This window comes from Buteo buteo, chromosome 5 (assembly GCF_964188355.1).
Source record: "Buteo buteo chromosome 5, bButBut1.hap1.1, whole genome shotgun sequence".
Classification (NCBI taxonomy): Eukaryota; Metazoa; Chordata; class Aves; order Accipitriformes; family Accipitridae; genus Buteo; species Buteo buteo.
The window spans coordinates 3465356-3487850 of NC_134175.1; the positions used below are offsets into that span (position 1 = coordinate 3465356).

Sequence of the window (22495 nt, forward strand, 5' to 3'; positions counted from 1 at the left end):
TTAAGAGACAAAATGGGCACAAGAGATACAAGTATGATGAGCATCAGGAGTCTGGTCCTCCTCTGAAAGTATATAGCTGTTGAGATTTGGTGGATATTGGTTTAGTTCAGACTCTTAATAGAGAAGGTGGCAACTCTGAGATTTGGTGATTGGTCCAGACCATATTGTGAATTTTCAGGAGTTTTGAAGGTCTTTGTGTAAGAAGTTATACTGTGTTTGGGCTGTCATACTGTCAAGTTTCAGCTTTTGCTTTTTATTTTTGTCATGGCAAAACCAGACTGAGAGTGCAGTCTTACAATGTGCGTGCATTTTGCAAGGAATGCTGACAACTTGCATGCTTAGGCAACTCAGAGAATGCTGTAATGACAAGTCAGAGGAAAAAAGTGCTCTCCCTGCCTGGTGTACTTGTTTGTTCTGAGATGAGAAAAATTTTGTGGTGCTTGCAGGAATTTTGTGCATATCCTAGCTGATGATGCTTTCATGTTGAAAATGAATGTAACCTGATTTTATGAAAGTTTGGCAGGAATCCATGCAACTAGACACTAAGCACTTCCTTTCCTCTAGTTTCCCTTAGATCTCACAGAATATTTAGCAAAGCAGTGGCTGAACACCTTATGTCAGAGTGGAGAAACCTGTACAAGGGTATGTAATTCTCTTCTTTCTGTTCACAGCTGGTCCTGGCTGAAAGCTCCCACTCTGACACAGGCTCCCAGTGCACCGAGAGCCACACAGATCTCCCACCACCCATTGAGAGAACAGGCGGCATTGGAGACTCCCGGCCTCCATCATTCCAGTAAGAGCAAGCTGTCGTTTTTTGTTTGTTTTTTTTTTTTTAACCAAAAAATGCTATTCCTGTCTGTTTCTTCCCCACATTTCTCCCTGCTGCTGCAAACCAGCTATTTATTGTTATTGTTAGAAAAATAATATACTTATTAGAACAGAGGAATTAAAAGGGGGATGGGAATAAAAACCCCCTATCATTGTTAGAATTAAATATATATCCTGTATGTCTCATTTTGAAAACCACTGTGGAAGAGTTAAGTAGCGAGGGAGCCCAAAATGCTTTTCGTAGTGTATGGATGACAACTTTTTATTACTCTGTTATGTATAAATATGTAGTATGCAGAGCCAGCAGAACACTGATAGCAAGAGCAAAAATTTGCATAAGGAATAATGCCTCCTCCATGTCCATACAGAGGCTAGTAGCATGAACTGCGTATAGCCAGACTGGGAGTCATCTGATTTAATGGTATCCTTGTTATTTCCTGTTACGTGTGCATAGCCAATGTATATCCTTACATTACCTTCATTTTCAGGGAGGCCCTCTGAATTTACACAAGGAGGATTTAAAGCAGGACCTGGTTCTAGCTGTGATCTTAGTATATGTTCAGAGAAGGAAATGTGGTCTTGTTTGCCGGGTGTCACGCGTTTCCATTGCTTTCTGGGATACCTATTGCCTGGAAGAGCTCTTCGTGTTGTGTATGAGTCTTTTACAGATAAATGCCTTCTAGAGGGGACAAGAAATCTTGGGAAATACTAACCCTGCGTGACGCTGTGTGTCTTGCAAGGGCTTTACTGCCCTCGTGCGTTCGTGAATTGCTTTATGTTGACGGGGAGAGGCCTTATGAGTGCAGTCACATGGCCTGCAAATATAACTAGTTCTTTGTCTTTCTGACCTGTTCCTACATGTAATAGCTGCAAGATCAAACTTTATTTAAAAAAATACACTGTGAGCTAGGCACAAGTCTGTGTTTGTGGAACCACTCGCTGCTAATAACTGTAGGTACTCAGACCGATGAAATTCAAGCTGTGCTCTGCTGATGCACCTGCTGTCTTCCATAGTATTTTAAAAATCTTGTCTGTATCTTCATGCTGTCAGTCAGCACAGGGCTGCAACTGGTGGTATCTTCATATTACAGAGCAAATGTGGGAATCCTCAAAGGGGTGAAGTAACTTACACAGGTCATGCTGAGGCAGGGGTAGCAACACGGGAGGTTGTGCTTTCTGGCTTGTGTTCTCATTCCTAGATAAATCAGCTTCCTTCTTTCTCTCTCCCCTACCCCTTTTTGCTTTCATGCTTTAAACTGCAGTGGAGAATCTGGCTTGTGGGGAGGTCTTCTGGACTAAAACTTGTTCTCCCTTAATGCCTTTTTTGGTTTTTCTCTTCACAATTGAATGTCTTAATTTTTGCAGTGTTTTTTGCTATTGTGTTTTATTTTTTCAATTCAGAAAAGAGCCTAATGATGACCTAAGTTTATTTCCGTAACACAGGGCAGAGTATTTCACTCAGTTATTCTCAATGAAGCCCTTAATTCTGTTTCACTATTAGAATTTCATTTTAACACACCCACTCTAGGTTCAAAGATTCCAAGCGATAGAGAGTTCACTGTATTTTGAAATTATTTGTTTCTCTTGGATAAACTAAATAAGTTGAGCTGCTCAAGTTTTTCATTGTAAAGCGTGGCTTCCAGAACTTGAACCATGACTGTAGTACTCTTCTGATCACTTAAAATTCTCCAGAAATTTTTGAAAATTATGTTTCTTGGGATTTTGGCATGGTGATTCTGCGCAATAGTGTGTTCAGTGCCCTTTCTGCATACTGTCTCCTTGAATAGTATTTCCGTTTAAGAGATCAGTAGCGCAATCCTGTAACTTTCATAACTGTAACTTCAGTATTACTGTATACTCGTGTTTACCTCCCCTTCTGTAAGTGTGACTTACCTTCTTGGTTCATAAATTCCTGAGGTTTTTTTAAATGCTATTCAAACTATCAGAGATCTGTCATCTCCTGTCTTCCTTCTTCAGTGTTGATTGGGGCCTTATTTATGCAAGAAGCCCAAACTGAGCTAGGTGGTGTATAATTGTACAAACAGAAATGTTGCTGGACAACAAAGTATACAAGAGATAGATGAAGCAGACGGGTCAGCAGGCAATATCATGCAAGGGAATGAGATCCTTACCAGAGGTGAAGTGGTAATCTCAACTAGCTGCCTGACAGCATTGATTTGTCATTGATTAGATCCAAAGAAAATTGACTTTTCCCTTCCTGATGAGGGTTCTGAAGTTCATCCTGTATTTCATGCTCCACTGCTTCTGTTTAGTGGTTGCCAAATCCATGTTCATCTGAATGGGTGAGGCTGCTCCTGATTTAGTGGTGGAGGTGCATGACTGAGTTGAGAATAGTGACCTCTGAGCTACCTTTCTTACACAGCTCTTGGGTATGTGCACTGAAAATTGAATTGAATTTAATTGGCTCAGCAATGAGGGAGGAAACAAGCCAGCTGTGAGCTTCCTTTTGCACCCTTCGTTAGGGTGTAAACCACCTTTTGTAGACGGGTTTAGCCTAGGAAGAGATTTGGTAGTGGAAAGTATCAGCAGTAGTCACTAGATGGTGGTGCTGAGATGTCCGAGAGCCTCACAGGGTGACTTTAGGAAACTGTCACCCTCTTTCCCTTTTCAGTCGTACTAGACTGAAACAAGAAATACAAACGTACTTGTGACCACACTTAAATACATACTCGGATTTTGGTAGCTTCATTAGGGCTTAAAATGTGTAGTCAAATGTTTTCTTGAATAACAACCTCGATTTCCTAATTTGTGTGGTGGGCATGTCAGTACATTTCATTAATGCAGAGAAAGTGTGTGGGCGTGCAGAAAGCTTTTCAGCAGTCCTCTTAAATGTAACACTATAGAGATGTGCTTACACATATGCCAGTTCTGGGTCCAGCTTCCACAGAAGTCTGTGGGACCAGCTGGTTAGATTGTTGGTAGTTTTAATTCCCTGTGCGAAATGTTCATGGCAGTGTACTCCAGCCTCGTGGAATTCTAGGAGAAATAAATTAATGACTCTGATGCATTGGTGTAAGTATAATGATGGCCATTATACACTCTGTGTGCATAAGTAGGACGTCAGGCATAAATAACAGGTACAAAGGGCAGATGTGAATTGGGACTGCTTTTTAAATGGGTGGTATTTATGGGACACAGAGGAAGAGTATGACCAGTAACTTTCTAAGGGAAATCTTTCACAGGAGAGCATTAGCCCACGTCAGATCACGTGCTATTGTATTTTCAGGAGCTTTAGATCAGTTTCCACAATTTAGTCCGTTAAAATGAGCTGTGGCCTTTGCCAGCAATCCAAGAGGCTTTTCTTATTTCCTTCCACGTGAGCGCTTCAAGGTAGCTTATTAAATGCAAGAATAGCAGAGATACATAAAACAGATTGAGCCTGAGGGGAAAAATAAATAGCTACGCTAGTTCTGTTCAGCAGGGGAAAAAAGAGCATCTCCATCTTCCTCTTTGCTCCAGCCAACTCTGCTTTAATATGACTGTTTTCTTTTCCTCAGCAGAGATCTTGAAACAGATGGTTGCAAATAAGCAGTCTTACATATTCAGTGTTCTGTATTACAGTCACTGCTCTTCGTTAGCTGACTTGACTTGTCTATTGGAATTAGAAGTGAAAGCCAGCCTGGTTTATGTGAACTGAGAAATGGCCTTTTCTCAGTGCTTGGAAGTTCAAGAGTATAGAGCTGTCACTGCTGTTTGTTTAGATTCATCCCAGAAAGCAGCCCTAAACCATGGGAACAAATTCTCTACTGCCTCTTTGAAACCTTTTGTTCTGGTTAATTGTAGTAGTGAGAAAGTGACTCTCAGCAGAGCCCTCACAAAAGCAGAGTGGAAGAAATCTGGCCGCGGAGATCATCATCAAGATCTTTCTGATTTTTGCCCAAAGCTCACTTGCTCATAACGGTCCTTCACTGGGGCTTACTAGATTAATATTGTGCTGGTATATCAGTGTAGCTTTCAAACAGTTGAGAACATGGGGAAAGGACCTGGGGTCTATTTGTACATTTCACAGACATGCACTTAATTATTTTGAGCTTTGCTGTGACTGGGAAGACTTCAACCTTCAAGGTCAGCACTCTATATTAAAAGTGGCCACAGCGAGCTATAGCTTCTGCCCTTTGGCTGTCAGCATGCCGCATATCTACCTTGGGTTATTGTCAGGAAAACAAACCTGTTCAGGGTGAACAAGCACTTAAGGAAGTGAGCTGAAACACTGGGTTTGGTTTAAAAAAATATATTTATGTATTGGGATATTGTAGAAAAGGCAACTGAATTCACAGGCTTGAGAATAAGCCCTTGATAGAGCATGTCATCTGTTGGCATTACTAGAGGAGCTCATACATGTATAGATTTCTCAGATCTGTGATCTTCAGAATGAGCATGGGAGGGTTTGAGAGATGCACAGGAACTTGGGGTGTTTTGGAAGCCGAGATGAGTGTTAGGGTCAACAAGTTTTGTTCTTCCAAAAACCAGTGTTATCTGTTTGTTCTTGTGTTAGGCAGGTATGCTGCATATTTGTGGTATTAAAGCTATCATAATGGAACTGTGCTGAAATCCCATTTCCTTTGCAAGTGTGTTAGCAGCTAAAGCTGTCTTGTAGTTAGTTGTCGTCTTGCTGCATGCTAAAATGATCCCTTTTCTTAGCCCACCGGTAGGCTTTTTTCCTATGGAAGTTTCATACAACAGTCTTGTGGCAGCTTTTTCAATGGCATGATGATACTACTTGTGTGAATAGCGCTGTGTCTCAGGGCATTGATATTGAAACTGTCTTTTCACCCTTCAGGTAGTTTTGGGGTGAGCAGAGCAATCTGAGGAAGCTTGTGGTGCTGCAGCAAGACTGCAGCTAATATGCATAGTAGTTTTCTGGTTTCTAAACCAACATGCTCATGACTACAACTGCTTTTATCAAAAAGAAAAAAAGAGATGACTCCACTGTTTGTTCCTATTTGTTCTCTAACAGCCCAAATGCTGCCAGCAGCCGGGATGGCCTGGACAATGAAACAGGAACAGAGTCAGTTATTAGCCACCGGCGAGACAGACATCGACGGAGAAATAGAGAAGGGCATGAGGATGGTGAGTCCTATTTCATTTTTCCCCTTTTTCATTTAGAAAGAACAATTCTTCTGATAATCTTTCAGAGCAACAGCTACACTTATGTGAATACCGCAGAAGAGAAACGTGTCTGCATTCTTGTGTGCTTTCAGGGACTATTATTATTTTAATGGAATAATTTGATAATTGCTTTGAAACTCTTTGAAGCTCAGCATTTTCTAAGAGGTCTGGACAACCTACAGTAAAGTGTCAGAGAGATTGTTTTTTGACAATATACAGAACTTTCTGTAGTATTAGATGATTAGCTCGGAGAGGAATAACACCACCCAATGCTGAGCTCCATACTGTCATGGCTAGGCTGCCTCCATTATTCAAGTTTGCTCATTTAAAGGTAGAACATGTTATCTGTACAATGCGTTGGGAGCTAGCAGTGTAGACAGTTTAAGGGTCTTAGTATTTTAACGTTGCAAGATCTGAGCCAAAATCCTCTGAAATAATTTCTGTTGATTTCTCTAGGCTTGGATCAGCGGTAGTGTTTTATGCTGGTATAACTACAGCACATTGGCTCTGAAGATCTTCTTTTATACATAAATACACCCAAAGTACACATATAAACTACAGAACTTCATCTCTTGCCTCTAGTCTGTACATCAAAGTAAGCTTGCTTTTTTCATTTGTTGCCAGACAAGAATTTCCAGGCTTAATTAAGAATTAATAGGTGCCACCCATTGAGTTTAAAACAGTCCAGAATGTGGAATACTTGGGCCCAAGTGATGCCATCACAGGCTTTATTCACAGCTCCACCCACTAAAGTATTTGCCTCCAGTTAGAAAACCAGAAGTCATATATATACTGTGGGTTAGAAGCTGGTGTCTTCCTGTTCATTTAACCCTTCCAACTTGCAAGTGACTCAGAGTGAATGAAAGTTACTCAGTGGGTGGAGCAGAGAGCTGTCTTTGCATGATCCTGCCTGCAGATTCCTTTGGGAAATCACAGAAAGAGGCAGAATCTTCTAATAGTGTTGTGTTAAAAACTTGTTACAGGAAGAATGTTAATGGTGGTTTGTTTTTAACATTAGTTTAAACTAGTACCAATGCATGTTTTGCCATGGACATTCATGGCAAAAGAGCTGGTTGTTCAATGGCTAGTTTACAACCATAGTCTAGATTGCTCATATGGGATTGTTTGAGCACAGGAGTTTCTGCTTTCTGGTGGTCTGAAACTAGTTCGTACTTTTCCCTTTAGATAGAAATGGGATAAAATTTTCTCCTTCTTCTGTCAGTCTAAGCTGTGCTGAGGCAAGAACATGTCACTCAGTAATGCAAACATTACCTGTTCTCAAAACGATTTAGGCCTCCTACCTGAAGCAGGCTATACGCATGAGCAAGATGTGAGTTTTGGTAACGTGCATAAAGCGAGGACAACTGATGTATGATCTTGGTCTCATGAAATATATTATTTAATGTCCATAGTGTTTCTGTGGTCATAATAATATTTTATTTAAAAAACCAAAACCACCAGCATGTTAATTTCAGTTGAAAGCATGTCTCCAAAATGCACAGTTCAGCACCTGAACTGCCACTTAAAAAGATTCAAAGAGGTGAAATACACTTATCCTGGAGAAGGGTTTTAAGGCCTATTCATAACAATGGTCCCACATTAGCAGAGTCATTCTTTTCTTGAGTTTTTGTGTCCTCTTTGTCTGGAGCACAGCTGGATGTAAAATGGGGGAACAGTCATAGGAAAAAGGGCACAAAGGGTGGAGGAAGGGCAGCAAGGTTGTGACACCTGGTTCACAGCAATTTCAGGGACAGCAGCTGTGTGCTCACTTGTCATTATGAAATAGTGGTACATCCTCCTTTCCCTGCAGAAAGAAGGAAATTCAGTTAGAGTGTTTGATCTTGTGCTGTAGAGACTTGTTTAAATAATACCAAAATTACAGCTCTAGTAGTTCACAGAGAGGCAGGATGAGGGATCTTCATTGGAGCACTGCATTACTCATAGGTTTGTTCCATAGGTATTATTATGCAGAGTAGCCAAGACATATATGTACAGTATTGCCAGCTCACCAAACTGTACAATGACATGTACATGTAGTGTTTGTAACTGTTTGAGCTCATTATTGGTATAAAGTGAATGACAAAGAATACCCACCCTGACAATGAGGATATCCCTGGATACTCTGCGAGGGGAAAGAAGTACTCATTCCACAAGAAAAAATGAACAGTGTATTATAGCCTTCATTTCAAAAAAGGTGAAGTGAGAAAAGGTGCTAATGAGCCATTTGGGAACTGCATAGATGTAGACACATTGAGCTAAAACCTGTACAGGTCAAGCAAGCTTATTCCATTGATCCCTGATCACTGTGGAATTGAGAGGTTCAACAGAATGAGGTTCTTGTTCTGACTTGGGAAAACCCAGGGCAGGGAAGAGAAGGGAAGCAAAACAAAAATCTGTTGAGAATGTAGGTAAAATGAAAATATCCCAAAGTAAATGTAAGTAGAAAAGCAGAATTCTAACTGTGAGCTGTGCAGAAATATCTCTCTCCTGTCAGCCTGGCATTTAGGGACCACTACTGTTTTCAGAGCATGACAGAAGCTTCCTTTTAAGTTAGCCACTAGTTTTCACTTAAATGCCCTCCAGCCCCCACTGTACAGCTCCATCATGAGTAGATGAGAATTTCATCTTAATCTCCCAAATGGATTTAAGTTTTATCTTTTAGAAAGATTAAAATAATACTCAGTAACGAGCAATATTGGTACCATTAGTTGTAGGCAACCTTTTATTCCTTCTCGTTAAGGGTTAGACCCACGAACCTATCTGTGCTGCCCAGTCATTCTACATAGCGGTGGAGTCCTTAAAGCATAATCTTCCCTCTCTTTCTTAAACCACAGGTTTTAATTCATAAAAAGACTAGTTTAATGCTCAAATTAAAAAAAAAAGGTCTTGCACAGACCAATTATTTGGAGTAATGGTGTGAGAAAGGGGTAAGAGTGAGTTGGCAGGAAGATGAAGGGTTAAGCATTTTTGTGTGTCTGTGCATGAGGACAGTGTATGAATTAAAAAATGTTTATTGCCGACCTGTTTCCTCTTTGTTTTGCAGTGACAGCTATTCAGAATGCTTGCAGGGCAAAGTGTTATATGGAGAGCTCAGAACAGACAGATGCTTTGTCCTGAAAAGCTAATGGTGGAAATATCTGAGACAAAAGCTGGCAGGGAAAACAGGAATGGGAAAAAGGGAGTTTTTCTCTCTAGCTACTGTTGATATTGGCGGGGGGGTGGGGAGAAGGATTAGAACTGCTTAAAGAGTTAAAAGTTTCTTTGACATTTCTGTCCTAATGTCCATTTTAATTTGCACAAATTGTTTCCTGCTTGTACAGGAGACTGGAAAACTGTGTCAGATAGTTCAGTCTGACAGCCTGTGCTTGAACTGCAACAGGTTTCTTACAAAGGCATTCAGTTTTGATTTGAAGAGTCTAGGTGATGGTAAACTAACCAGATTCTCTGATGGCTGATAATTAAGAGTGTGTTATCATGAGCAGATTGGTCACAATTCTAGCCTGTATGCTTTACTTCATTGTTGCAGGATTACTCATCATAGAAAAACTATTTCTGCTGAATTGCTAATGGGCAATTATAGACATACATACAGAGGCCATTATAAATATTGATGGCGTACTGCAGCCAAAAGATGTGGGACACCTCTTTCCATTGAAAATGCAAAAGGATTTTGCTGCAGAGAGGCTGTGATTTACTAGATGGGATTCACTCTGACAACAACACAGGCTAGGTCATTTGCAAGCTCTTCCACCCATTTCCCTTAAACTGTGCTGCTATTTTAAGTGCAGAGGCAATGAATAGCTGTGGATGCTCCTGTGCTTATATCTTCTCTGATTTCAAAAATATACCCACAAAGAGAATGTGATGGGCTGAGGAACATAATGAAACTCCTTCATTCATCAATGTGCATTTGAAGGTATGTGACATTTCAGATACAAGCACTAAGAAAATCATAAGAGAAACTGATCTGGAAAACAAAGTGCATTTATAATTTTATTGGTGAAATGTCTGCCAGAGATTGGGAGAAAAATGAGAAGGGGTGTAGTTTCTAAAGAATTATCACCCTGATCATACTATACTTAAGAGAGAGGAGGAACTTTGTTACTGTTTTTAATCTGTCCTATGCCAATGTTTAGAAGACTTTCTCTGGTGGCACTGTACAGCTGATGACATCAGGGAGCAGAAGTGACTCAGTTGGACAAATTCTGCCTAGCATGAGTCTTCCTTTTTAAATGGAGAATGGGAGGAAGGTTAGCCAGAGGGGCAGTTATCAATGTATCTGTCATTTCCTTCCTTACCTACTGTAGATGTCCAAACACACAACATCAGCAGAGCTTGCTCCCAGCCTCATCAGCTGTGGAATGCTCTTGGTTTTGTTGTTGGCCCTTTTGTCACTTAAGCACCTGCTTAACTTTCAGGAAGTATGCTTAAATCCAAGTGATTTTGGTCAACCTCAATTATGTAGTTAAAGTATGTGCTAAGATTCTGTGTTGAACTGAATGCCTAATAGGTGCTAGGAGAAGCTGCTTTCTGGACTTTTCTCCCGGACCTCATTTACAGCCGTGTCAAGGCTAAGGAAAGCTTTTCACTTACGTCATTCCTCTGCCGGAGCTTTGGTTATTTGTGCATAGACCTGTTACCTGTAACAAGAGCACCAGTTTATAGGGTCTCCAGTTTTTCATCTTACTCTGTTCCTTTTCAGTCATTTTTAGTAGACCATTCTCTGCTAATGGGAACTAGAATGGTGTATGATGTCATATATGCAAAGCACATGGTAATTCTCATCCACAGATGCTCAGTAAAGCTGGGGGAACAATGAAGGAACAACAAGTAGAGATGTAATTTTTCTCCAGGGAGTTGCCTAAGTTTAAATTTGCTGTATTATTCTCACGCGTTAAGCATGAGGTTTCACACCAAGAGTGCAAGTAGAAAGAGGTTTTGCTCTGATACTGCTGTTGTATTCTCAGTGAGGTTAATAAAGTGAACTAGCTGAGAAAGATGAGCCCTGTGAGGTAAGCGTGGACAAAGGTACCTTCTCTGTGTGTGTATGTATTTTAAGGTATAATGATGGTTATATTGTGGAAGCTACATATGCAGAGAAATTAAAAAAAAAATTTTTTTTTTGAGAGGCTTTGTATTCAAAGAGACTTTTGTATGAATTGGGGAATATGTCTTTTCCTGATCACCTTTCACACTAATTAGTAGCAAATCTATTCCTGGCATAAGCTTTGTATAAAATTAATCTGAAAGAGCTGAGCTGTCAGTATGTCAGAGCTCCACTTTCTCTCTTAAATCAACAAAAGTCCTTGTTGCTTTGGAAAGTTGACAAAGTCTTATTAAGTGAAAGTAGAGTGAGGATCTTAATTAGAAATGTGGGAGGTCTGCCTGGCACATGTTCTTGGGACCCCTTGCTGTCTAGAACAAAGCTCCCATGTCAAGTTCCTGAGGAGGAGTGGGAAAGGGGACTGTGGACGCTCTAATTAGGGAGGTAATTAAGGGACAAGTTTTCTTTGGCATTGGAGAATGTTTTATAGCTACTGCTCGGTTTCTGACAAGTCTGCAGATGTCAAGTGTCGACACTAGTGCTTCAACACTGAGTTTGCTGTGGAGCGAACTTAACTATTGTCCAGCCAGCTGAAAAATGCCAGATAATGACCTGTGCTTGGAGAAGCTCTTAATGTGGGCACGCTTGTAGATCCCCAAAAGTTTGGGAAGAGGAGCTGTTGCGGATTTCCAGTCATTGCTGCAGTATATGCATTCTTTACCGTAGTGTGTGCCAAGGAATCTGAACAAAAAGGGCTGGGACTACAAAACAATGGGAACTTTAACAACGGTAGCTGAAAATACATTTCTCAGCAATTGTTGCTCTTTAAAGACTCTATCATGTATGAACAACTATGAGGTGGTTGGTGAGCCCCTGAAGTTTTGAAGTGACTGGGTGGCCATGCATGGGATACTGGCAGTGTAGGACTGTGTGCCCTTGAGAGCAGGAACTTTGTTACTGGTTGTAATCTGTCCTATGGAAATGTCTGGAAGCCTTTTTCTGGTAGCACTGTAGAGCCATTGGAGAGACTGTTCAAGGGTTCCAAAAAACTTCAAGCACAAGACAAGTCAGGGTGTATAACACGCGGATGGATACAAGCGTAAAGCAGGAGCGGACAATGTAATACTCGCCATTCTTCCCTACTTAGGTAGCAGAGGCTGTGACCCCTGCACACAAGTGAGCTGCACAGATGGGGTCGCAAGTCTTCACTGAAAAAGTGGTAACATCCTTCCTGTTAATAATTGGTAAAGACTTTCTGCGTTGGTGGGGATTGGAAGCTCTGTTGTTTTTTCTCTGAATTGGGAGCTTGGGGATGACTTCTTCCTGAGACACTCTCACCTTTGTTCTCTTGCGGTGTCACGGAACCCTCTTTACAGCTTCCTTGAGCAGATGCTGCTCTACTCTTTTCCGCTTTCAAGGCTTATTTGATTTAGTACTTTGATGTGCTTTTGTCCCTCAGGCAGGGCCTACTCTGCTGTTGATAAAAGTCAAGGAGGACATATTTTAACCTCCTAGGCTATGCTTTATTCTCATCTCTGTGACACATTGAAAGGCTTTTGTCAGACAGTCTCAGTGAACTCTGTCATCCTCTAATGAAGAAACAGGAGCAGGGGGTCAGCAGGGCAGAAAGTCCCTTGTTATTAGTGGGAGAGGCATTGAACCAGAGCAGGGAATGATTCTTGTTTAGGCTAAGGACTTGGATACCTGGGAGTGTTGTATGAATAAAACTCTTATAATCATGGTTTGTGAAAGTACTCACTCAATTATAGTAATGGATTCCAACCCTCATCCCCCAAACAATGCTGGCCTAATTAGAAAAACTTAGAAAAGGGAATTTTAATTGGGTAGAGAGATTACAAAAACTTTATGGATTTAAATGCACACCTTAATTACACAGGAAACCTTTCCTGTGTTTTCAAGGCTACCTGGTGCTGTTCAGGAGGTATAAAACATGGTTAAAATTGAAGGGTATTTGCATACTGGTAAAGCCACTTTTATCTATTGGAGGGGTGTATAGGAGCTTTTCTATAAAAGATCTAGTTCAAACAGGAAACGTGAAATTGAATGCATTTTTTCTGTTTAAAATTTAACAGAGAATATGTAGCTGGAAAAAGGAAAGGGAAAAAATGTAAACAGAAGGCATTATTAGTATAGTGCACTCTTCTGATCTAGTATATAAACCAGGTGTATTTTAGTTGGAATATCTAGAAATACGGATGTTGATCTCAACTATCAGTGCCTCTTCAGATCTGCAAAATGAGACTAAAAGCCCTTCTCTTTACCGCACATCTGTTTACCCATTCCAGTTCCAGCTGAATCCAGCTGTGCCCTGGCTTTTAGGGAAACAATGAAGTGAACCTTTTACAGTGCTCAGAGAACAGTTCACTTCCATTTTTAGTTTTTATTGAATGATACGAGAAAAGCCATAAATTGAAGGTTTAATTTACGCAGGTAGGCCAACGCACTGCTAATCAGAAGTCTTTAAAAATATATCTTTGTATAGTAAATATATTCAATTACTATTATTATTATTATTATTATATGTTTATATTTGATATAACTAAGTCACTACAGAAAAGGTGAGAGTTAAGGAGGAAAAGAGAGGGAAACTGGATTTAGATATGGGGTTTTCCTTCATTGGGGTCTTCCCTTTGCATCTCTGTAGTGGGACCGAGTTTGTTTGCTTGGATGTGGCATGCAGAAAAGAACTTAGAAACTGACACCATGTTTCAAAAGGCGCAGGTTTATGGTCCTTTTCCATTTCCTTCTGTAACTCTGTATTAGAAGCGTTTTGGCTGTCTCTTTGGCTGTTCGGAATGGGCTTAAAGGCGCCAATGAATTTCTGCTGCTGATACTCAGATCTGACTGCAGCGTTCCAGGTGCAGTCCTGCTGCAGGCAACAAAATCCCATGTCAGACTGAGTCATGGCAGACAGACAAAATATATACATTACTGCCATCATTCATCCATCTCAACTTGTCTGTGCCTTTCACTTTCTTTGTACCTAATGCTTGCGAAGAATCCGAGGAGCATGTAAAATACCATATAAATCTGTGTCTTGTCTCCTAAGCGGTGTATGATGCCTGCTGCTGCATCTGATTTCCCTGGCAGTGCTTTACGTGTGAGAAATTTGCTTTCCTTCCCCATTAGATGACAGGGATGGGACGGGACAAAGTTTTTGTTTGCTTATTCTTTCTGGTGGGTCTCCTGAACCTACAAGACAACCCTAAACCACATGCTTTGTGTTTTCTTTGTATGCTGGAAATGTGATACTCGGCAACTCCAGATCCCGCGTCAGTAGGACCGTCCTTTTTATTTTGTTTATTTTTAAGGACAGCCTTGCTTCCCCTAGAATAAGTTGTCCCAAGTCATTCAAGGCGTAGACGTAGCTTGCCCACCCCCCGAAGGCATTCATTCGCGGGGGAGGGTTTCGCTTTCGGTGAGCGGTTTCCAGTCTCAATGGAAGAACTCTTAAGCTCGGTGCCCGCACGCAAAGCTGAGGTAACGCGGGAGCCCACGGACGCGATCCCCACGGCCTCCTTTTGCGTGGGATCGCGGAGCCTGAGCCTGCCGGCAGGACAACCGCCTTCCGTGACCGGACCGGGCCGTGAGTACCGTCCGCGGCTCCCCGCGCTGCGCGGGGGAGCGGTGGGGGCCGGAGAGGGACCGCGCCGCCGGCTTCGCTCCGGGTCGGAGGCGGGAGAAGGTGTTCTGATGGGGGAAAGGATCAAGGGGTTTTCTGTGTGGCTGAAAGTGACCCGAGTCTCGGGGAGAGACCCGGGGAGAAAGAAGATTACTTCGACATTAGAGACGGTGAAGTTTTCCAGGAGCGAAGGTGCACTTTCAAAACACTATTCCCTATGAAGCATTAGAACTTCATAGAGACTCGTTAAAAAACACGGATTCATTCACATCCAAGTAATCCATAATAGTGGGACAGTCTCCGAGTCAGATGACAAAACTGACCTGGATGATGTTAGAGAACATTTACTTTTTGAAGAGCTCAGGTTAAAATCTTGAACAAACATGGTAAATCTGTTTTAAATTTAGCATCTGAGGTACTAGCATCTGCCATAACACAGCATCTTGTGTGGTAACTCCACACAAGAATGCTGAGACCACTGTGATATTAAACCTTGCTGCTGTTAATGGTACTAAAAGCAAACACTAATTTACCCAAAGTATCACCGTCTTGCATTTGTCCCGATTCCTTAGGCTTGTGAGGAACAACTGGCAAGAAAGGCTAATGAAAAACTCTCGGGGAAAATGGGGAGTTGAAAGAGGTTTCTGACACAATTGTAGTATCGCTTGGAAGGATGATCTTTTTAAATGTCCTATCTTTAACAAATAAATGCCATATTGTATTTGTTTTGTGTTTGCCCTGAAGACCCAGTCAAAGAACGCGAAACTGTTTCTGAAATGTTTGAATGGCTGAACCTTGAGAGCAGCTGAGCTGTTGCAGTCCTTATTAAATTGCACAGAAGCTGCAAATGTTCATAGTTTCTGAAGTTTTTGTCCTTCTGTAAGAAGTTAATAATTCAGCAAACACTGCTTCTGTGCTGCGGTACTGAAGTGCACACTAGAAATGCCAGGGCATGTAGTTTGAGAGAGTATTTGAGGTATGTGAAACAAAGTTCTCTATCAGTTGTTAGTCAAGCATAGATTTCACCAGGATGGACAGAAACCTCTGCTTGATACCAAGGTGTGGTCTGTCCCTGATTCTAAGTGAAGACCTTAAAATGCAAGTCTTGGTGAACCTCCACTAGACATGAGCATGCACGCACATGAGATCCAACATTTGTTTCTATAGTGTGGTTGTGGTTTGCCACGTGCCGAACTTCAGCTGATGTTGTGAAACTTGTCTTCGTTACCATTTCATATTTAGGCCTCGTAAACTTTTACAGTGTTGCTGCTTTAAGTGGTTTGTGTCCTGACAGAACAATCCATCTGCCTTAGACTTTCTCTAGAACAAGTGGAGTTGATCCATCACTGGCATTTGCATCAGGTTAAGGCTGAGAAACATTTTGCTCTTCGTTGCTAGCAGAAATATATGGAATTTAATGATGAGAAACACACATATGTGTTTGGGGATTTTATTCTTGGGTGAAAAATTCCTTCACCTCTATCTCCAAAAAAGAGAAATTTTATGAGGGACTGGAAAACCATGGATTGAGATCTGAGACACATTTCTGTAATACATTAAAATAAGAGATAATTTAAAAGAAGCCCCAAATCAGTATAATCTCTAGTAGCCTGACTATATTCTCAAAAGTAATTATGCAAATTCCAAAGGTCTATTTATGTGTGGTTTATTGGGATAAAGAGAGCTATGTCATATTACAGGATCCCATTAAAAATGTGGCTACAAAAAGATCTGGATTTTCAGAACAGATCCATGAAAAAGAGTGACTCGTATCCAGCAGATGTGATTACAAAGTGTGTTGTGGAAATGGCAGAGTGGCAAATGGCAAAGTCAATGCAAATGATTTTTGTTCTATTTCCCCAGTCCTTCAAGATACACTGCCTACCAGATGCGCTGCCTCTTGGGCACAGGCTTCCTTGGGATTTTGTCATGGAGGAAGAGCATGCAAAAATATATATATATTTCATAATCTTTGAGTCTTCAGGAATGGAATTTTCTGGTGTCCCAGGAGGAGCCCTGAACTGGCTCTTTTTTTTCTCTCACACTGTGCGTGAAAAGTAACTACTTGTGGGAAGCTCCATGTACATCTGGATATGTTTGTTGGACTTGGACAGAGTGATAGTCACAGTGCACGCTGGGGATTTCCTTAAGTGGGCACAGTGCGGGCAGGGAAATGGTCACTCCCACGTTTTTGAAGTGTTTTGGTAGGAGCCAGCCACAACAGGAGAGGCAACAGGAGCTCCACTCACAGCAGCGTTCCCCTCTGAGACCCGCTCCCAGTAGGAGATATTGTCACAAGTGGTGTCACCACCTGATGAGGCCATTGGAACCAGTCAGATGTTACCCAGAAGCACAGCCCCACATGTGTCGCTGTAGGTATTAACATTCATTTCAACTGAAGTTTCTAAGCAGTCAGTGCCATTATTTTGTGCAGGGAAACTGAGGCACCCTGTATAAAAATGAGATAATGCACACCAGATCTAAAGGGTGCTTGAAAGTTCGGGTGGTTATTATTGGGCTTGGGGGGGGGGGGTTATGTCCATCCTAACGTATTGCAGCATTGATGAAATCCTCAGATGGATGCTCCCCAATCTCCTGAATGTGGATCCTGCCGTGTTGGACCCGTTGCTCTTGAGCATTCCTTGGGATTTGTAGGCTGCAGCACTGACTCTGTCCTTGATTTCTTGGGCACAAGCTCTGTTACCTTTGCACAGAAATGGGACCTTGCATATCCATTGCCTGAGGCCCTCAGGACTACGTTGGTACTGTAGATTCTCAAGTGAACTTTACAGCAGTGTTCCAGCCATGTGAGTTGTCAGAGTTAACAGTACATCCCTTCAGGGACTGCCAGCCAGTCATTCAGACATAACCCATATACAGGCCATGGCACTGTATCAAACTGCAGGTTTTTTGTCCTTTAGTTAACACAGAAAATGTGCAGGCTTGAGGGGAAAATACCTATGGATGCCATTTCCACGCTTTGGTTTCCTCTGTATTCCTGATTGTTTTCTCTATGCTGAAAAATCCCTAGTAAGCACTAAGCATCGCTTGTCTTAAACTTTCTCTGTTACTTTAGTTGAAAAGCAAATGAGTGAAAGTTCAGTGTTTTCACTGCCAAATGCAGGTGATCTAGCAGCGTAACAGAGGTACTACAGAGGTACTGCTGTTTCACTGAAAGGGGGAGTGCTAAAGAAAACACTCCAATGGTGTGTTTTTGCACAGCACATTTGAGGCAGCCTTCAGCTGGTTAAAAATTCTATCTGGTCTTAAAATTGTCCTCTGTGTCAAAATTGCCCCTGAGAACTAAAGAGCATTAGAGAGATGTGGGCCATTAATTCTTCATAATGGTTGTGAACTGATCAAGTTTATGTGTGGGATAAATTATTCACCTCATAATGAATGAGGAAGCGGTTTGAGACTCAGTATTAGACATGAGATTAGCAGTCCCATTCCATCTGATAGGAACACAAGTCCTAGCTTCAAGTTTATAGTCTCTGAAACAACAGGAAACACTTTAAACTGCAGAATGTTCTGGGAAGCCAAAAGGTTTCAGGTCCTGTCAATAATTACATAGACTGCAAAATAATCCCACTTTGTTGTGTGTGCCTGCTGTACTGTAATCCTTCGTGCATCTTAGGCCAAGCAGGAGAGGAAGAGCATTTCTTGTAAGAAATGATGATAAGAACAATACGTCAGAAAGCTTGTATTTGAGCCCAATGCTAAGCAATTAGAACTGGGTGGCAGCTGAATTACTTTAGTGGCATAAATATAAATTTTGAAGGAAGCTTCCTTAGAGATGGCATGAGCGGTCTTTTAGTATGCTAGCAGGAAGCAAATTCAGATCTGGAGTTGAGAAATTCCTTACTAGTAGAGAAAAAACACTCAACTGCTGACCATGGTGTCCAGTGGTTAGAGACATGAAAAACAAATCAGATGAATTACACACAGAGTTTCATCTATTAAAAGTATTAGGCAAATGACTCTGAATTGCAAATTCAATAAAATAGCTATCTGATTATAGAGTTTTTAAGGACAAAAATTTTCTCAATAAATAACCCACAAAGGATGAGATGTGACTGTTTGAAACATGTCCTGGTTTCACAGCAATCCTCACTGCCAGCTGTGCAAGGTCTGGTTGAGAGCTTGGAAATTGCAATCTGTAGATTTTTACCTTTAATGCTCCCTAACTGATGACATCCAGAATTCTCAGCAGAGAATTGAATGCAGGATGGCGTTTTAGAGCAGAAAAGGTCCACAGGAGTGAAAGCTTTTAGACCACCCACTTGGAATGAAATGAAGAATCTGCATTGTCAAATAATCATGACCTGCGATGGGAGAGACGGGACTGGTGATTTCTAGTGGGCACTTGAGACAACCCACCTATTGATGACCAGAGGCGCCCTCCCTCCCTCCCCAGCTGCATAAACAGACTAGTTTTGCAGAGAAAGATTACAAAATCATGCTGGCAACTTTCTTTCTGGGCTGTATACTTAATAATAATCAAAGCCAAATGTAAATAAAGTATCTCTGATGAGAGAAGCACACTGCTCAAATTTGCTTCCTATTTATACCAGTTAAATGTGGATAAAATCCAGGTCATTATTTTCTGTAATCTACTACCCACCCAATCCGAGCTGGAAAGCTGCTTCTGAAAGGGGCTTGTTTTTAATATCAGGGCTCTGTTTAACGTCAGCTTCTCTAAATTAAATCAACATTATCACCCAACATTGATGTGATTACTTCTATAAGTTGCAAGTCATGAATAGCAGAGGAAGGCAGGAAAAGAAACATAGTAGTAAATAAGAAGGGATTTTTCAAGTGGAGAAATGGAAGTCAGTTTTCTCCAGGGCTGATGTTTTGACTTCCATCCATTCTAGCTTTTATACTGCTCCTTTATGAAAAATAGAAATGTAAAACTCAGAAGCGGCAAAGATAATAGATGTGTTGTAAATTGTGTGCTAGCTAGTAAATTTCTAAGATTTGCTGTCACTTCCTGTTGAAGTCAGAAAGGAAACATCAGTGGAAGCAAGACTATTGAGTAATCAGCAACCAATTCAAAGTTCCTTGGGACTGTGTTGGATTTGCATTTGGTGAGAGTCTCTGTCCATCATAGCTCAGAATCATGAGTGCTTTGCCATAAGCTGTTGTACGTATGTCACCACCTTTTCTTGATTGTTATTCCCTCTTCAGGAAAACTGTGCAGAGCTTGTAAGGGTGATGGTGTTGCATGCGTTCTGATAGTCCAACACACTGATTTTTGGTGATGATACTCTTGCAAGCTAACAATTGCTCCTGAAATCAGGTTTAAAGCTGAAGTATGTTTAGAAGAGAGAGAAGGGGTTCATGTGATCAGAGTATGGAATGCTTTGCTTCCTTGAAAGTTATCTGGCTGCTAGATGGTGATGCCAGTGTCAGTTGTTGGCTGTTCCAGTACTGTTTCCAGTGAATGCATATTTGGGCTATGCAATCTGTTGGATTAAGAGGCTTTAATTTGCTCCACAATTTCTGATGTTGCACTGTGTAGAAGCAAAAAATAAATGGACAAGGTGGCTGGACTTGATTTTATACTTAAGCTGAGGCTGAAGAGATTGAGTTGAATTTGTTCAATGCTGTGATTAGCATCCAGGTTTCCAGATCTAGTGAAATATTTTGAACTCTAGGCTGCACTATATAAAGACTTAAAAAATGAATAGGTAGCACAAGAAAAGGAGGAATTTTAATTGTTCAAGTCTGTGACGCTCTCCTTAGTCTTAAAAGACAGTCAGAAGACTGTCTAAAGCTTATTAATTTGCTGAAAAGTGCTGTTTTCTCAGCTTTAGAATGTGGATGTCTTTTCCCTTTTTTTTTTTCTTTCCTATTTTTGTTACAGATGAAAGTAACTTTGAAAGAAAAATTGAGGGTTTTTTAAAGCCTGGATTGAATATTCAGGGACTCTCTAGAATGGATTACTTGACCTTGACTCTCGAAGGTCAAAGTTGCCTGTTCTGGATGGGAAGAAACAATGCAATATAGTCTTCACCTCCTCAGTAATGATGCCATAAACAGCTGTATCAGTTTGTGTCTGGTTGAGATACTCCCTCTAAGCTGTTAGTGCCAGCTTAGAAGGAGTAAAATTTGGCCAGCCTCTGTGTTTCTTTCTAGCTGTATACATCTGGCATATGCAAGCGTAATTGGCTGCTCCTTAGAGTTTAGTTTAAAGGCAGAGCTAGGAGACTATTTGAGTGTGGATGTGGGATTCCTGAAGGTAGTTATTTTCACCTAATCATCTGTAGTACTGAAAAAAACACATTAATAGACAGTTTCCAGTTTATATTAGACTGTAGATTTTGAGGAAACTGATGAACGCTCATTTATTCAGACAGAAGTGAAAGTTCAGGCCTTTAAATGTTTTCTTCCCACTGTGTCTATGAAGAGTTGTCGTTCTGCAGTCTCGACTTGCTGTTGACAAACTGTTTAATAGTTTTTCAGTGAGATCTAGTGTTACCATCCAATACTGGGAGCACATTATGGTAGTTGTGACGACCAAATTATGGGAGGAGAGGACTTCTATACTGTAGAATGTGCAGTCTAAAAAGCTCTGGCAAATGCTGTTCTGTCTCCATTTTACACATGAGGGAGTGAGAAATGGAAATGCTAGGAGTAAGGAGCTCTGGAGACAGAGCCTGAAATTGAAACCTGGTAAGCTTCATTTTTTTAACACCACACAGCCTTTGACTTTAAGGCAGCTCCTAGAGGACAGCAGTCAGTACCTGACTCATTATTACTAGTATGTGCTAGTTTCAGAAGAGGCTTGAATAAATGGTGTCATCTCAGCTGCCCTTCAGCACATGGCAGGATGAAAAACAAGTATCAGTTCTGAGAAGGGTGATGAAGGGTTGGTACTGTTCAGCTTCTCTTCAAACCAAAGCTCAGTGCTATTGCAGGAGGGAAGGAGCTCTGTGACTTGAAAGATTTGCTTTTCTTGGGTAGCCCACTTAAGTGTTTTCACAGTCATTTTGTATACCTACAGATGTGCCTAGAAGCTGGGTGATCAAACGCGATATGGAAGTGACATAGCAGGAGAATTTGTTACAGCTTTAAGCTTCAATTATTTTTCTTTGCAGAAATGAATGGTTTAGATACATGTATAAAAAAATGAGATGAGATCTTATGTAACTCTGTTACCTTTTACTGAATCTCTTAAAACCCTTTATGGACATAAATAATTAGGCCCACGTTCCTCAGGCAGGAAGAAAACTAATCAGTTTTTTTATTTCACTGCTGAGCAATTTGAAACAGAGGAGTGAAGGCTAGCCACAGTGGATTTCACAGCCGGGTATTTAGGGTGGCTCTTGGTTTTTCAAACCATGTTACTTTAATAGTTAGCAAGAGCTGTCAACTAACTTTCAATGTGTACAGTTGCACACCATCATGTATAATTCCTACTGCAGACATTCCTCCTTTATGAAGGTTTTCTATTCTGTAATTGAAGAGCAGATCCCTTGGACCTGGGAGGGAGTTGTGAGTTTGGAGAGTGTGTTTTAAAATACCAGTCTGTCTTTGAAGCCTGTTATGTTTATTTCTTGACCAGGTGCCTTATCAAGCTGATCCCTTCTTGTTTCAGGGAAAGGAACATTCTTGGCAAAATAGAGCACTTAACAGATTATGGGTCTTCTAATGAGAAGTCCCTGAAAGGAATCAGGGAGAGGAGTTTGCTTTGCAGAGGAAAATCCATAAAATATCTCTAGAAAAAGATGAATCACTGCTGCTTTCAAGTAAATGGCATTCTTACTGAGGGGATTATCTACATGAATGTTTGTGTCTGACAACATTCATACAGCTAGGGATTAGTAAGAAATTGTTCTGAAGCA

At 41.0% G+C, this 22495-nt stretch overlaps 1 protein-coding gene across 3 annotated transcripts in view; it reads left to right on the forward strand.

Annotated features, from left to right (window-relative positions):
• The window catches only part of DVL1 (dishevelled segment polarity protein 1), a 105359-nt gene that overhangs the window by 53912 nt on the left and 28952 nt on the right, over positions 1 to 22495 (forward strand). For 2 of the 3 annotated variants that reach the window (XM_075027238.1, XM_075027239.1), the window contains exons 3-4: positions 672 to 793; positions 5807 to 5919. In XM_075027238.1, coding sequence (XP_074883339.1) covers positions 672 to 793; positions 5807 to 5919 — 235 coding nt within the window. Of the gene's footprint in view, positions 1 to 671; positions 794 to 5806; positions 5920 to 16744; positions 17018 to 22495 lie in introns of those variants that run through there. The other variant, XM_075027241.1, reaches the window with a different exon arrangement.